At 44.0% G+C, this 14,792-nt stretch overlaps 1 protein-coding gene across 4 annotated transcripts in view; it reads left to right on the top strand.

Annotated features, from left to right (window-relative positions):
* Nucleotides 1-14,792, top strand: part of CMTM4 (CKLF like MARVEL transmembrane domain containing 4) — a 35,247-nt gene continuing 20,455 nt past the window's right edge. For all 4 annotated transcript variants that reach the window (XR_006169248.1, XR_006169247.1, XR_006169249.1 and 1 more), the window contains exon 1: nucleotides 1-186. Coding sequence is in view for 1 of the 4 variants with exons in the window: in XM_042821253.1 (XP_042677187.1) it covers nucleotides 1-186 (186 nt within the window). In the remaining 3 variants the exon portion in view is untranslated. The remainder of the gene's footprint in view (nucleotides 187-14,792) is intronic.

Below are 14,792 nucleotides of genomic sequence, written 5' to 3' on the forward strand. Positions count from 1 at the left end.
ATGAGGAGCGGCGAGGACCTGGAGGGCTTCGACGGCGAGGCGTCCAGCACCTCCATGATCTCGGGAGCCAGCAGCCCTTACCAGCCCACCACCGAGCCCGTCAGCCAGCGCCGCGGGCTGGGCGGCCTCCGCTGCGACCTGGAGTACCTGCGGGGCACCTTCGGCAGGATCAAGCTGGCCGAGGTGGTGAGTAGCGCGCCGCGGAGCGGCCTCCCGGGCGTCCTCCTCGGGAGCGGAGGGGTGGGAGCGGCTCTCGGGCCGGAGCGGCCGTGGAGCGAACGTCGTCCGTCACCTGCTGGGCCGCTCCCCGCGCCCGCGGGACGCCGATCGGTCGCCTGCCCGTGACCCGGGCCCGCCCGAGGGTGTGAGGAGAGCGGGGCCGGGCGCGCGCGGTGCCGGAGCGATGAGCCGCTCCTGGGAGGGGAAGGGAGAGCGGCGCGGGGCCGGAGCTGCGCTGTGCCGGCGCTGCTCTCGCTGCGTGCGTGCCTGGCTGAGTTCCCTGAGCCCGAAGTGAGGAGAAATCCTGAAAGCACTCTAAAAAAGAAACAGACAAAAAAAAAATAAAAACCAACCCAAACGTTTCTCCGTTCTGAAAGAATTCAGGTAGCGTTTCCTCATCCGGCGCTGCCCGGCTCCGTCGCTTGGCGGCTGGGAGCCCTCGGGGGGCTGCGAGCACCGCTGCGGTCGCGGTGTGACGGCTCCCGGCCCCTCAGGTGCTGCTGACGAGGGGCTCCATCCGGGCCGCGCTTCGCAGCTGCACGCTGTTCACGTTCTTGAAATTAGCAGATGGATTTGAAAAATGTTTTAAAATCGATATGAAAACGGCAGTAATTTGGAAACAGGTTTCTATGTAGTTTCTTATGGGGTGCTGCAAATGGTTTCCGTAAAATAAATAAATTCCTTGAGAGCTGTAGCGTTTTTAAAAACAAGCAGAACTCATATGCGTTACTTCAGTGTTCAAAACCACTGCTGTTTGTGCAAGGCAGAGCTTGCACGTGCAGGTTTCATGTAAGGTGCAGTCGAAGTCCCTCGGGTCCAGCAGTGAGCGCGGGGTCACGGCAGGTTGTGCTGTCACCATGTCTACAGAAACGCAATGGAACTCAGCACTTGGAAGTGCCTTTTGTGTTCTTGTCCCTGCACCATAGAGCAAAATGTGGGAGTGTTACGTGAGTGCCCTGAGCAGGCAGTGGCAGTGTGTGCATTGCATGTTTTCAGGAGTGAGGCTGGAGGACCTGCTGTTGCTGTGCAGTGCCGACCTGTTGCTGTGCTGCTGAAGCTGGCCCTGCAGTACGAACTGTGCAGTGGGGCTGCCCAGTAGGTGAAAGCCGTCTGCCCTTGGGAACCTTGTTTCTGATCCCACACTGATCTCTTCTGTAGTGTGCTGGTAACTCCAGCAAGTCACCTTTGAAGCCTGCCATTCAACGAGTGGTCACTGATCGTAAATAAATAAGTTTATTGTTGTTAGGATAGTGTTTTAAAACATTGTTATGAAAACATATGGATTTGTATGGAACTAATTTCAAAGGTTTGTGGAACGTTTGTGTCTCCCACTGGGGGCATGTAGTTCATGTGTGGAGCATGTGAATGCAGCGGTCGGAAGCTGACAAACTGCATTAACTGATGCAGGCTGGAGGACTATGCAGCACCTCAGTGAGCTCAGGCTCTGTGTGGTTGAGCTCCAGAGGAGCTGTGTGGCTCATGGTAATGACTGGTGGGGCAAGATGCTGAGTTCTGCACGCTGACTGGAAGCAGAGCGGTCCTGGACGAGAAGAAGGAAGAACTCATTCCATGATGCACTGAATTCACTTATTTGCCAAATGTAATTTAGTTGTTATTATGCTTAATAATGCCTTTAATGTACTGTGGGAACTGAAATGTGTCAAAGGCCATTGTCTAGTGCTGACTTGTTTTTAAAAGTGAGGAGGAACTCCTTTTTTGCACAGATGGGAACCTTCTCTTCCTCCATCCTCCCCCCCCCGAAAAAAGTGTGAGATTAACAGTGTCTCTAAATATTGGTTTAAGAAAGAAATGCAGCAGGAAAGATGACAGTGCAATGCTTCATTCAGCATCAGGGTTTGTGTTAGGTTGGCAGGCAGAACTATCAGTTCAGAACAAGCACTGCCACTTGCATTAATCTCTCACTGAAGGACTCCCACAGCACAGCTCTTGTGCTGTGGATGGGGTAGGGCTGCCGGGTGCTGCCATCGTGGCATCAACGTGTCCCATTTTGGTTCTCAAAAGAAGGAACCAGGAATGGGGAAAAGGCAAAAGCCTGAAAGGAAAGGCAGAGGGCTTGCAGGACTGTACGTTGCTCTTCATCTGTTCAAAATGCTGCTGCAGGAGTTGTTGCAAGATGGAAAGCAGTGTGAGGGGGAGGCCTGTGGAGTAATTGAAGCGCTGCTAGATGGGAGGATGGTTTTAGCTTGTTATCCGTGTCTCAAGAGAATATGCCATAAACTGCCCTTTAGAGGGGCCCTGCTGCATTGTGAACACATGATAATGTTGATGGTTCATGTCGTGATCAGCACTTTCCACGTCTTCTCTTGGCTTCCATTTCCTCAGCTCCCAGATAAGGGTGAGCAGCGTTGCATGTTGTTAATGATAAAATGATACGTGAACCAAGAGAACTATTTTGATATTTGGGATTTTCATTAGTCAAGGCTAAATTTAACAACTTTTTGGTACATATGGCTGACTGCTATCTATGGCTGTTAGCATGTAATATGAAGACTAGTGAGAAAGTAATAGGAACAAGTAGCCTTGTAGAAGAGCTAAGCGTTGAGCAGGTGTTACTTTATTTTTTATTTTTATTTTTTTTGAAGACTTTGTTGTTAGGTGAGCTTTCCAGAACAGCTCTTTAGCTACTCCTTGCCATTGCAATGGGATAGCTTTATGTGTGTGTTTGGGTGTGTGAGGAAGCACCTGGAGTAATGGAGGTTGGGCAGAGCTTTGCACCTCTTTGGAAGGAGAAGAGGAAGGTGCTGAGCAGTGGGTCGCGTTGGGACAGGAGAAGGCAAGAGAAGCTAGTGCCCTTATGTGCTGAGTGTGGTGTGATGGCTGTCCCTGGAGATGAGAACAGAAAAGCTCTGTAGTTTATTTTCATTTCTCTGTGGTGTAATTTTGTTTCTTATGCTTTGGGGGGCTTTAATACTTCCCATGGAGACTATTGTACGATGAAGCAGATACAAGTGCAAAGCTTTCCTATGGACATCCTCAACTGATTTGTTGTGTTTCAGATTTTTTCCCCCTTCCCTTGACTTTTACTAACATAGTCTCTCTCTCTCCTTTCCTGAGAATGTTTTTTTGGTATATGAGAAACTTCTTTGTGGGGAGTTGTTTGACTTTAGATAAAATTGAAGGTGTGAGAGAAAAGGAGCAGTTTTTCTAAATGTGTTACTGTCTTTCCTTCATTGTTATAACTCTGCATTTTGCAGAATCTTACCATTATTATTGGAGTTGGGTGTCAGAATATATTTACTGAAATTTCTGAGGAAAATCATGCCTGCCTGATGTCTGCTTCTCCATCTCTTTGGAACTGCATCTCCTGGTGGGCTTCTCATCAGGAAACCAGCTGAGCGATGAGGAAACAAGTCAGGATCCTGATGGGAATCCCACTGTTCTTGTTGGAATCCTGCTAGATTTTTGTAGGCAGTTGATTTGGGATCAAGGAGCACTTATCTACAAAATGGTACTGAGCCAGGTCTTGTCATGCTGGTTGTAGTTTGGAATGGTTCATCTGGAGCAGCAAGATTGCAGAGCAACCTTCTGGTGGAAGCAGTGTCATAAATCTTTATGGTGTGCTGCCGGGGGGAGGCTGGGTGATCGCGGTAGGCAGTGGTGGCCCCTGTGGCTCAGACAGTGCTAGACATGTTCTTAATGTGCCAGTTCCAAAAATCCATCAGATTCCTCTTCAAGGAGATAATGCTTCTGCTTGGGAGGTCTCTGGGCTGTAAGTCAGTGATGAGCGTACTGGGAAGTATCGCTGCGTGCTTCTCTGCTCTGGTTCCTGTTCTTTATGCTGTTGCTTGTTGGTGGAGGGAAGATTTTGGGCTTGACAAAATCTGGTGGGAATAGCAGTTCATATGTTCATGATTTTCTGAGTAAAAAATTCTATCTTCATTGGTGGAGAGTAGCTGAAGGTTGGAAAAAGGGTTGTTTTTTATTTGTTTTTTTTTTGGTGTGTGGCTTACTATCATTGTATGTTTCCAGATCCAGACATTGGTTAAGGCCAGGACTACACTAGGTTTTTGCTATTAGGGTCTATTACAGTGAAGAAATGAAAGTGCAAAAAGCCTGTCGTGTTTACGATGCCTCCATGTACCTACAGTAATTCTATTGAGAGTTCCCACTGTTTATAATAGAAAAAAAATGAAAGCAGTATTTACTGTTCCAAGCAGTGAGATAACTGCCAGCTACTTGAACTAGTGCAAGGTGTAACCAGCCATTTTGTTTAATTATCACAGCACTCCTGTGACTTCACCTCGGAATCCCCCCATCCAGAAGTGATGAGAGTGGGATGAGTTTGACATTGGATACTGCTGGTCTTTGGCATCTGGCCCTAGAAAAAGGACTTGCAGTATCATGTTAAAAGGATAATATTTTTAATACACAAATATGCTTAGAAATTCAGTTTAGGTAGGCCATGTCTTTTGGGTGTCTCTGAGCTGCTTCATTTCTCTTTGGTAAGTTTTTCTTTAAATATTGTAGCTTTGTGTGCTGTGTGGCAATATTTTTGTACTGACATTGACCATAGAAGGAGAGATGATGAGATAACACCAGCTAGCTTTGCTTTTTGTTGTTTCTGTGTGTGCGTAAAGAAAAGGTGATGGCTTTCATCCACGGGAAAAGCCATTTTCATTGCTCTCTTTCATGGGGTCTCTTAAGTATCATCTAGATGTGGGCTGTTGTCCTGCTGCTAAACTCCTAATTCCAGTTAGAAATGTCTCTTTAAGATGCTGGATAGCTTTAAATTCTGCCTTCAGCAAGAAAATTTAGTAATCTCTGTAATATATATGCTCTATTTTTTTCCCTACTGTTGCGAGGCATTGTAAGTGGTACTAGATACATAGTACTTACTGTGGATGCTGCAGTGAGAACTGTAATTGTAATGGGGTTATGGTTTGGAATGCAGCTTCTTTTCATCTTTCTAGTGATCTGCCTGAGACTGGGATACCTGGCACTGCTCAGCACGGGGAAGATTGAGAGGGGGTCTGATCAATACTTACAGTGTCTAAAAGGCAAGAGTCGGCTGGATGGGGCCAGGCTTTGCCCAGTGGCAGAACAGGGGGCAGTGAGTGCAGACTGGAACATGGGAAATTCCATAGGAAGGCGACAAAAATTTTCTTTCCTGGTGCTGACAGAGCACTGCAGAGAGGTGGTGGAGTCTCCTTTTGTGGGAGTATCGGAGACCTGCATGGACGCTTTCTGTGCAGCCTGCTGCAGGGAGCTGCTTGGCAGGGGTTGGACTCGGTGACCTTCAGAGGAGCGTCCCAACCCCTGCACTTCTGTGATGAGCCTCCCCGGAGATTTAATTATCACTTCAAGGTAAGACAAGGAAAAGGACTAGAAGTTTAAGAGGTTGTGGTTTTCTTGTAACGTAAACAGTATAGGAGGAATCAGTTACTTCTGTTGCTGGTTAATGCAGTTTGCCAGTTCATCTTCATACTGATTGATAGTCATCCCCCTCTGCTCAAGGCTGTGTGTGAGAAGCCTTGCTTCCTGCAACCAGTAGTTCAGCACTGAAATTTTCCATGGGGTCATTTGAATAGAAGTCCTGACAAGTCATCTGCTGTCAGTCCGGTGGTAGCGGGTCATGATTTCTAAATTAGAGCTGAATAAAGTACATTGTGAATTAAAAAAAAAAAGTCACCTAATTAATTCTCAGGTGATTGATGTAGTCAGCTGCTTCCAAAACATGAAGTCATGTTCAGGTTTCTCCAGGGCTTGTACTGTCGCATCTTCAGAATACTGGGAGGAGGAAAGTGGAAGCTTACTGTGCAAACTTTATGTAGAACAGATGTAGGAATGCACAGTCACGGCTGAAAATGTGTCAGCAGTGTTGCTGGCTGTGGGCAGAGAGGTCTCGGAGCTGGCACAGCACTCAGCACCACTGACAAGTCAGCGTGGTGCAGGGTGGCATGGATTGAGCTGCGCTCGATCTCAACATGTAGTAGATGTCCAGGGTGAAGTGTGTGCTCACACTGCAGTTGGTTCAAATAGCATCATGGCTGACGTGTGGCTTTGGGTAATTGAGTTGTCTGTAATTAAACACAAGCACTTCCATTTTAGTAGTTTTCTGTATTTTTGTACAATTTAAACTGAAATGTTCATGCGAGAAAGTAGCAATCATAGCTGTAATAAATATTATGGAACACTTATGTGCTGTAAGTAACATTAGTTCACCTTTATCTCATGAAATAATTTTGATTCTAATAATTGATATTATGACTTGAATGTGATGAATAAGTTAATTAGAAGTTTAATTGTATACTGTTCTAAAAGAAACTAATAGTTGCACCTCATGCTTGGAAATGTCTTGACTAACTTAGATGAATCCTTGTAGTGAATATTAGGATCTTTCGATTTAATATTGCTTTAATATTGCTTGGTAGCATCTTCAAAGCACTTGGGGAAAAAAGTGCTTCTGAGCTAGAGGAATGTTCCCTGAGTGCTGGCTGTGTTTGGCTCACAGTGGTGGGACGGTCGCAATGACAGCCACCAGGCCAGGGTGATGTTGGCAGAGCCTGAAGGCTTTTGTGTTGTTAACAATGTTTTATAGTGCTTGGGCTGCGCTGTGTGAGTTGGTTTCAGTCCTGGGGCAGATCTGTTCCTGAGTTGTAAAATTCCAACTAGGTGAATTTGCCATTGTGCGGTGAGAGCCTGTGGGTTCCTTTCTGTTTGGGTCTGCTGTAATGCAGTCTGAACAGCCGGACGGGCTGAGGGCTTCACGCATTCCCTGGTGCAGCTGGCAGTGCTCTTTTAATGTTCTGGCCTACATCTATTTTTTTTCATGTTCTGTTTTACCAGTATGTCTAGACTCTTTTTGCCTTTTAAGGCATGGCATCTAAGGGAGCCTTCAGATTGCAATCTTGGGAACGCTGGGATCGCAAGGACATTTTGCACCATTTCCTTTAAACAAAAACAAACCCAAAAAACTCTAATGGATTCCTTAGGACTACTCGAAGTTCTTGATTGTTTTCTCATTAAAATTCCTTTCTCCTTTTAGTAGTTGTGGGATGTTTGATGTTTTCTCATAATTTGGATTAAATGGAGCTTTAAAGGATACGGACTGAGTACGATAGTCTTAAAAGAGAGCTTTTGCTTACTCTGAAATACCCAAGCAGCCTAGTGAAACGTGAGACTGTACACATCAAATACCTTGACAGTTGAAGTACACCTTTAGCTTTTAAAACCAATTAATTTATCCTTCTGTTTGTTAAAGAATTTATGGTGCTGTGTTTTAATGTTGTTTGAACTAGTGTGGTTTCCAGCACAGGTTGGCTTATGAATGAGCAAAGCAGACCAGAAATGCTGTTTTTTAAAATTTTTTTTAAATTTTTTTTTTTAGGAGCTGAGTTAGGAATTCTCATAACTGCAGAGTAGCCCACATCTGTATACTTGATTTAGGATTCACACAAGTGCCATGTCAAGAACATGTTGTGTTCCAGCAGAGAGAGTGTGTGTGCCCAGTGTACAGAACATGTGTGCAGCCCAAAGACAAAAATAGGGCAGCTGTGTAGAGCTGATTTTTTTTTGATGGCAAAGGTATGATAAGTTATGAGTTCTTGTGGCTTGATGTAATAGAAAACATGTTATCGTTCTTAAACTAGTAAGTGCTGAAACAAGACCAGGGCCTTTCAGTGCGACTAATAGTTATGATAGTCGTTAAGACAAACCATTCACCTTCAGGAAGCTTGGATGCATCTTCCTCTTTCTTGGTGTCAACAGGGAGAGGGTTACTAAACTTTTCTTGAACTCAGCTGTTAAGAAAATTTTTCCCCATTCTGTTTCCTTTAGTCAGTTTTTACTGTGTTACTATTTTAATAATACTGCGTGAGTATGACTAGCAGTAAATGGGACTTCTGGAAAAGCATTTTATTCTTCCTCCTTTTTCTGTCTCTGTAAGTGCAGCTGCCAGCGATCGAGGAGGATGCAAAGGATTCAGAGCGTACAGAATTAAATTTAGTGCGACACTGAAGAAATGTGTGATGTTTTTCTGACCTATCCTTACCCAGCATGTCTAAGAGCATGATACGCAAATGCCAGTCAAATTGTGATAAAATTAGGCTTGAAGAAACTGAACTGAGTAGCTTCACACTTAAAGTATTTCCACCTTTCTGTTACGCATTTGATTTAATTGTACTTCTTATCCGCCCTGAAGCGTGAGGTGCTGCCTGCAGTGGTTGGTCTACATGGATCTGTGCCCTTGGTGTGTCTGTCTGTCCCTTGGCATTGGGGTGGCTGGGTCAGGCTTGTAGGGCTGCTCACAGGGTTTTAGACTAGATATTAGGAAGAAATTCTTTACTGTGAGGGTGGTGAGACACTGGAACAAGTTGCTCAGTGAGGCTGTGAATGCCCAATCCCTGGAGGCATTCAAGGCCAGGCTGGATGGGCCTGTGAGCAACCTGGTCAAGAGGGACATGTCCCTGCTTTTAGCAGGGGGTTGGAACTAGGTGACCTTAAGGGCCCCTTCCAACCCAAATCATGCTATGATTCTGTGATTCACCATGTTTGCTGTCTTGCAGTAGGCAGTGTGTTGCAGAGTCTGCCTTGTAAAGCTTGGGTGAGAGAGAGGTGGCTGTAAAAGGTTCTGCTGACAAATATCTGTCAGAGTGAGTATGAGGCAATGAAGAGGAAAACAAAGCCTCAAATATCAAGAGACTGTGAAGAGAGATGGGGGAAACTGACCTGCTGTAATGGAGTATTTATGTTTACTCACTGAAGCCATTGGTCCAGTGCAGTATTGTGGATCTAGAATAAGCCTGTACATTTATGAGCATGGCTGTGTAAGGGGTAGGTGTGCCATATGAAAGGGTGAGCAAGATAGGGATGTACAACCTGCTATGCTGGGCTTCTGGTCCTTACTGTCTTGCATTTCCTGTCATTATGAATGTACATGGAATTGCAGTGTGCAGCAGTTGTGGTTCCTGGGGATCAGGGGCTTAAGTTTGTGTTGAAAGGAATCAGTGGGAGAAGCTGCTTACAGTTTGCGTGGTTTGTTTGCCTTGCTCGTGTGTGATATTCAGATGGATGCCTTTTGGGATGGGGTTGCTATGGAACTGCTGATAGGCTTTTTTCTTACGGGACATGTTATATCTCTTTTTTATCTAAGTCTTGTCTACACCTACAAGAGGTGTATTGCTGTGCAGGCAGCAGCATCTCTTGCATGGAGGAAGGAGACGGAGGTGGCAGGGCTGTGGTAGGGTCTGGTGCTGCAGCATTGCCCTGCACAGAGCAGTGTGGGTCTGCTGTGGCTGCTCATTGGGGCTGTGCCGCTCAGTACAAGGAAGCCTTTGCTAAGGTGGGCTCATCTGCCTGCTGTCACTTGATACTTTGGAGAAGTGTGGTCACTCCCTTGTTGCTCTGAGCCATTCCTGGGGAGTTAGGATTAGAGAATCTTAGGTGTAAATGGCACCAAGTAGAGGTGACACTGGGGTGGTGGCAGCTCTTGGGATTCCTAGACAGGAGCCCTGTAAGCCTGGGCTCTGCTGCTTTTGGCATCATAGCTGTCTGCCCCTGGATGTATTACTTGTAATGCTACAATGGATTTTCTCTAAGAACAATATTATCGTAATATGAAAAAAACCCAAATTATTTGGCAGACCAGTAACAGGAAGAGCTATGTATGTTTTTCTTTAAAAACAAACAAGCAAAAAAATCCAAACAAAACAAAAAAAAAACCCACCCGACCTCAAACATTTCCCTACTGCAAGACTTACTGTGTTTTACAGCATCTGAGCTGCAATTGGTTTTGCATAGACGTAGCAGATGAAATGTTTGTTGTCTAGGCATGTACAGGCAATAAGCAAAATGGTCCCGATGCATATAGAGCAGGAAATAAGTACTATTTGTAGATTTCTTCCGTTCTAGATGCCACGATTAATTTCACTTGTAGAACTTGTGCATTTCTGTTTGAGTCAGGTGAGGATCTCTTCTGTTTTTAGTTCAGTCTGGGTTTGTTTTCTGGAAGGTAAGTTTTGACATGCATGTTGTTTCAAAGCAAGTAACTTTCTGTTGTTAACTTTGAGTCTTAAGAAGTTTGCTCATTCTTAAGTATGACTCCTAAAATGCGCCAGCAAAATGTTTCTGGCCTCAGAAATATGTTCTGTATTTAGAATTGGTCTTCTGCCTAAGTAGAGGAAAGGAAGTCAGCAGTGGATGAATCTTTGGAAGGTTACAGAAAATGGATGGTGGTGGCAAACTGTCAGCTGATTTAGTAAAGATTCCTCAATATTTAATGTGCTGAATGCTTGCTGTGTTACACCCAAAAAGGAAGGAAGGAACAGTGGAAACTCGATTGCAGCTACATGCAACCTTAGAGGTGCAGTGAGGTCTGAAGTTTAAATGATTCTGGTATTGTTTCTATCATCACTCGCAATACCAAATCCAAGTTGAATTCCGGAAGTCGTGCTGAGTTTTTCTGAATTTGTTTCATGTTATGTTTTGTGCCATTTGAGCACAGCTTATGCAGGGTGCTGAGTTACTTGTGCTCGCTTAAGCTTCCTTCTCTGGTAAGCATCGTTTTCCTAAATTTGCCTTTAAGAAAAGCTTAATGCTCATTTGTGATTTAAAGCTCCTTGCAGTCCAATTACCGGAGTTAATAACACATTTCTTTTGGTCTTAAGGATACAGACAAAGAGCAGGCGGGAAATCAACCATTCTTCTGCTTCGGGTAAAAGATGGTTTCCTGCTGGAGAAGCAGTACTGCATTTCAGCCATATGATCCCGAATATTCATCTCTGTGCCAGCTGTTTTAGATGTGGGAAATGCATGTGCTTTGCAAGGAATGAGACCCGTTTGGTTTCATACATTAAGTTAGAACTGCTGGGCCAAGTAAATGAGAACAATAAATCTAGGTTTTAATTCAAGAAAGTTAAATGTCTTCAGATACTTTAAGTGGTGCAAAAGCAATTTATTTCTTCTCAATTTTGTGCATGTGTATTTTACTGTACCATTAATTTAAACAGTCTGGATGTAGAAATGTCTTGGTAGTGTGACATTCTTACTGATATTCTGTGGGTATTTTTCAGGCAGAAAAAATGCTGACCGTTTAGTGGGTTTTTGGAAATGATGCATAATCATGTCATTGAACCACACAGTATGGCTTTCTGTGGTAACCTCATAGATAAACAGGAAAACTCTCATTTCTTAACTTTGTTTTCATTGCAGAACTGTCTTTTTATTTTTAGTGCGAAGCTGTTGGATTGTTTTTTAAATTATTTTTTTTCCCAAAATAAAGCACGGCGTGTTTTATCTTTGACAGGAGAGCTGCAGCGTTAGCAAGTTCCTGAAAGCTCGCTTTCGTCGTCATCGGGTGCCTGTCGTAACACATTTTCTCCATTTGGGGAAATACAGTGCTTTAAGTCTGATGTGCCTGCATTGCCAAGAAGATGATGTAAATATAAGCCATTCACATAGCCCTTAGGCAGATGATTTCTTCATTAAGGTCTCTTCTCCAGGGGAATTTACAGGAAAATTGAGACAATTACAATAGTGGTATGAAGCTGATGTGCCTGATTCAACAAATGTTGAATCCAAATGTGGAGTCTCTTTTTCAATAATTAAAAGGCTCTTAATTGTAGTAGCTTCATCCCTTTCCAGCAAGGGGCTTCTGAATTGAGCTGACAGATGGGCTTTGCTACTCTTGAATAGAATAGCCTCAGGTTGTACATGAGTTCCCTTGGCAGTCCTAGGTGTCCCGACCAGTGATATTGGCTAATAGGTTGCCAGTTAATTAAAACGAAAAAGCTCCCAAAATCGTTGTAGGGAAATAATACTTGTACTTGGTGCTGTCATTGGAGATTCTCCCGTCTGCTTTTGCTCTGGGCAGTAGTGGGCAGTGAGGAATGAGGCGACTGGGAAGTTCCTTCCATCACAGAGCTCGAGGTGCACTGCCCCTGCTGGGCTGCAAGTCTGGGCACACCCTGAACTGTTCTCAGCTCCCCTGTGAAGCTCGTTTTTCTCGATCCTGCTTTTGTTCACCTGGCTTTTGCATCTCCTTTGCTTGGGGGAAGTGTGGTTTTGCCAGTGGCCTTGGGTGCCTTTGTATAGACCTGTGTGCCCAGTAGAATTAAGCAGAAGTGTTTGTAGGGATGGAGTTTCACATTGATGCAGTACCTACTTTGTTCCTTTAGGAAGGGTGGAAGTAGAAGGGAAACCAAAACTAAGCCTCAAAAAGGAGGAAAAAGGAAGACGACGTCATAAATCTTACCTAATTGAACAAATTAGGATGGAATAGAAAACTCCCCCAAAGTACTCACTGCAGAGGAAAGCAGCTGAAAAGTTTCATTTCATCTATGAGAGGGAACTTTACTGACTCTATCCAAGAAAGCTGTACTGTGTCGTTTGTGGGAGAGAGCAGTTATTCCTGTAAGAGGAGATCTCTACCACATTCAACTTCTCATTTTTCCTCACTGAACCAACCCTGAAACTTCTGCTTCTGGAGAACTTCTCGTTGGTGCTCATCACGCTTGAGTACTAAAACAGGTGTGACTCCAAAGTAGGGATTGCTTCTGTTGTCAGGAAAGATGTTTTCATTACAGTTAAGGGATTCTATGGGAAAAGTGGACAAAATGATCAGCTCTAAACCTTTCATGAGTTCTGTCTGAAAATAAGCTGAGATGAAGACTTCCAGCCCGTCTCCAGATTTGCTGTGCAGCTCTCCTGGGTTCATACTTCCTTATGATGAGATCTGTCTACTTTATCGACACATCAACCAGGTGGTGTTCTGTGTGCCAAAATTGCATTAATTCACTGCCTAATTTACACACCCCACCTGAAATGATCTATTTCCTATGTTTCGGGATGCAGTGAAAATGAGTTGTTTTTCTTGCAGTGTTAACATGTTGCATGTTTTGTTTGTTATTTTAAAATGAAGTTGATCGCTGGAAGAACCATAGCTTCTGGCAAGCTGCTTTGGCTCATGTTGCAGAATGTACACAACATTAAGTAATGTAATTATTCGGAGGATGCTCCTGGCAAATTTATGAACGTGTAGTAATCCTGGTGTTTCAAAGAAAATATTTCTTGATAAACACTTTTTTTTTTTTTTTTTTTTAGTGTTTGCAGAAAGGGAAGTTTGTGTGGGAGGGTAGTTTTTTTATGTGGTAATTAATTTGACTTTTATTTTTTTTGTCATAGCATTTGCTGTGAGACAAGTAACTGATGGATAAGAGGAAAGTGTTGTCTGTAGCCCTGGTAGGGGGGTAGCCTTCAGTCTTTTCTTTAGAAAAATGGTAACACGTCTGGTTGGAGTCTTGATGTACTGAAGCTTGGGCGTGAATTGTTTGCATGGAAATACTCATTCAGGTGGCCACATCCACTCATGATGATAACCCTCATGTTACTAGTGAGTTACTCTGCCCATGTTTTCAAAATCCAACTTCAGCTTTGCTGTCAGAATTTCTATGATAAACTGAAGCAGCTGAGTTTTTCTCCCAGATGTATTAGGGAGGCACGTCAGTAGGCTCAGCTGCCACAGCCTAGAACGCTGCACGCTCATGGAGCTGCTTACACTGGTGACATGTCTCCATCTTTGGTGATAGTTGGAATGATTTGGGTTAGCTCCAACTGAAGTGTATACAACTAGTGCTTTTCTTAGGAGGCTGCATCTCACCTGTAAGTGTCTCCTGTGATTTCTTAGGGGATAAAAGGAAATCTTCATACATTTCAGAGCAATTCCACTTACACTGATATTCATCTGAGCTTGGGGGCATACAATTAACACCTAATGATTCCTTCCCTCCCCCCAAAAGTGTCTCTTCAGCATCTAATTTAAATTCTATTTCTAAAAGTGAGAAGCACCTTTGCGCTTTTTTTTTTTTTGAGCTTTGACTACTACATCCATTTGCTCATAGAAGCATTCCGTCTGTGTGGAGAGAAGCCAGCATGAGATTCTGTCAGCAGCACGACCAAAGCTCCATCTGCCAAGTAGCCGCTGCACAGCGCAGTGACCGACCCTTGGGCCCGACGTTGCTGGCACTGCTCAGAGCTGTTTATATTTTTAGAAAAGGAACCTAACATTGTTTGAGTTCGTGCTACAGTATTTCGAGAGAGTATTGCAGAACCATTTCCTTTAAAACAATAAAATGTTTATTAGGGTTATAACACATCAAAAATGGTGGCAAGGACACTGGAGACTTTATTATATTGGAATATATCATAGAATTGCAGAATGGCTTGGGTTGAAAAGAACCGCAGTGATCATCTAGCTTCAACCACCCTGCTATGTGCAGGTCGCCAACCAGCAGACCAGGCTGCCTAGAGCCAAATCCAGCCTGGCCTCGAATGCCTCCATGGATGGGGCATCCACAGCCTCCTTGGGCAACCTGTTCCAGTGAACAGTGAATATTTAAAAGTTTCTGTGTTGCCAATTGACTGTGACTTCTAGCATTAATCCTGAATTTTGATCCCACTTGAGACTTTTTTTTCTTTTTTAAGGTCTGTGTTTCTTAAAATTGTATTCTTCAGTTCTGAGACTTGTTCACAGAAAACATGAACTTCATTGCATGCTCTATTGTAAAATGAAGCTGCTTTCTGGACAGTTTTTTGATTTTTTGGTCATTGTTAAACTC

The sequence above is a fragment of the Centrocercus urophasianus genome, unplaced genomic scaffold (assembly GCF_019232065.1).
Source record: "Centrocercus urophasianus isolate 14NV4802_14NV808 unplaced genomic scaffold, USGS_Curo_1.0 seq_2, whole genome shotgun sequence".
Classification (NCBI taxonomy): Eukaryota; Metazoa; Chordata; class Aves; order Galliformes; family Phasianidae; genus Centrocercus; species Centrocercus urophasianus.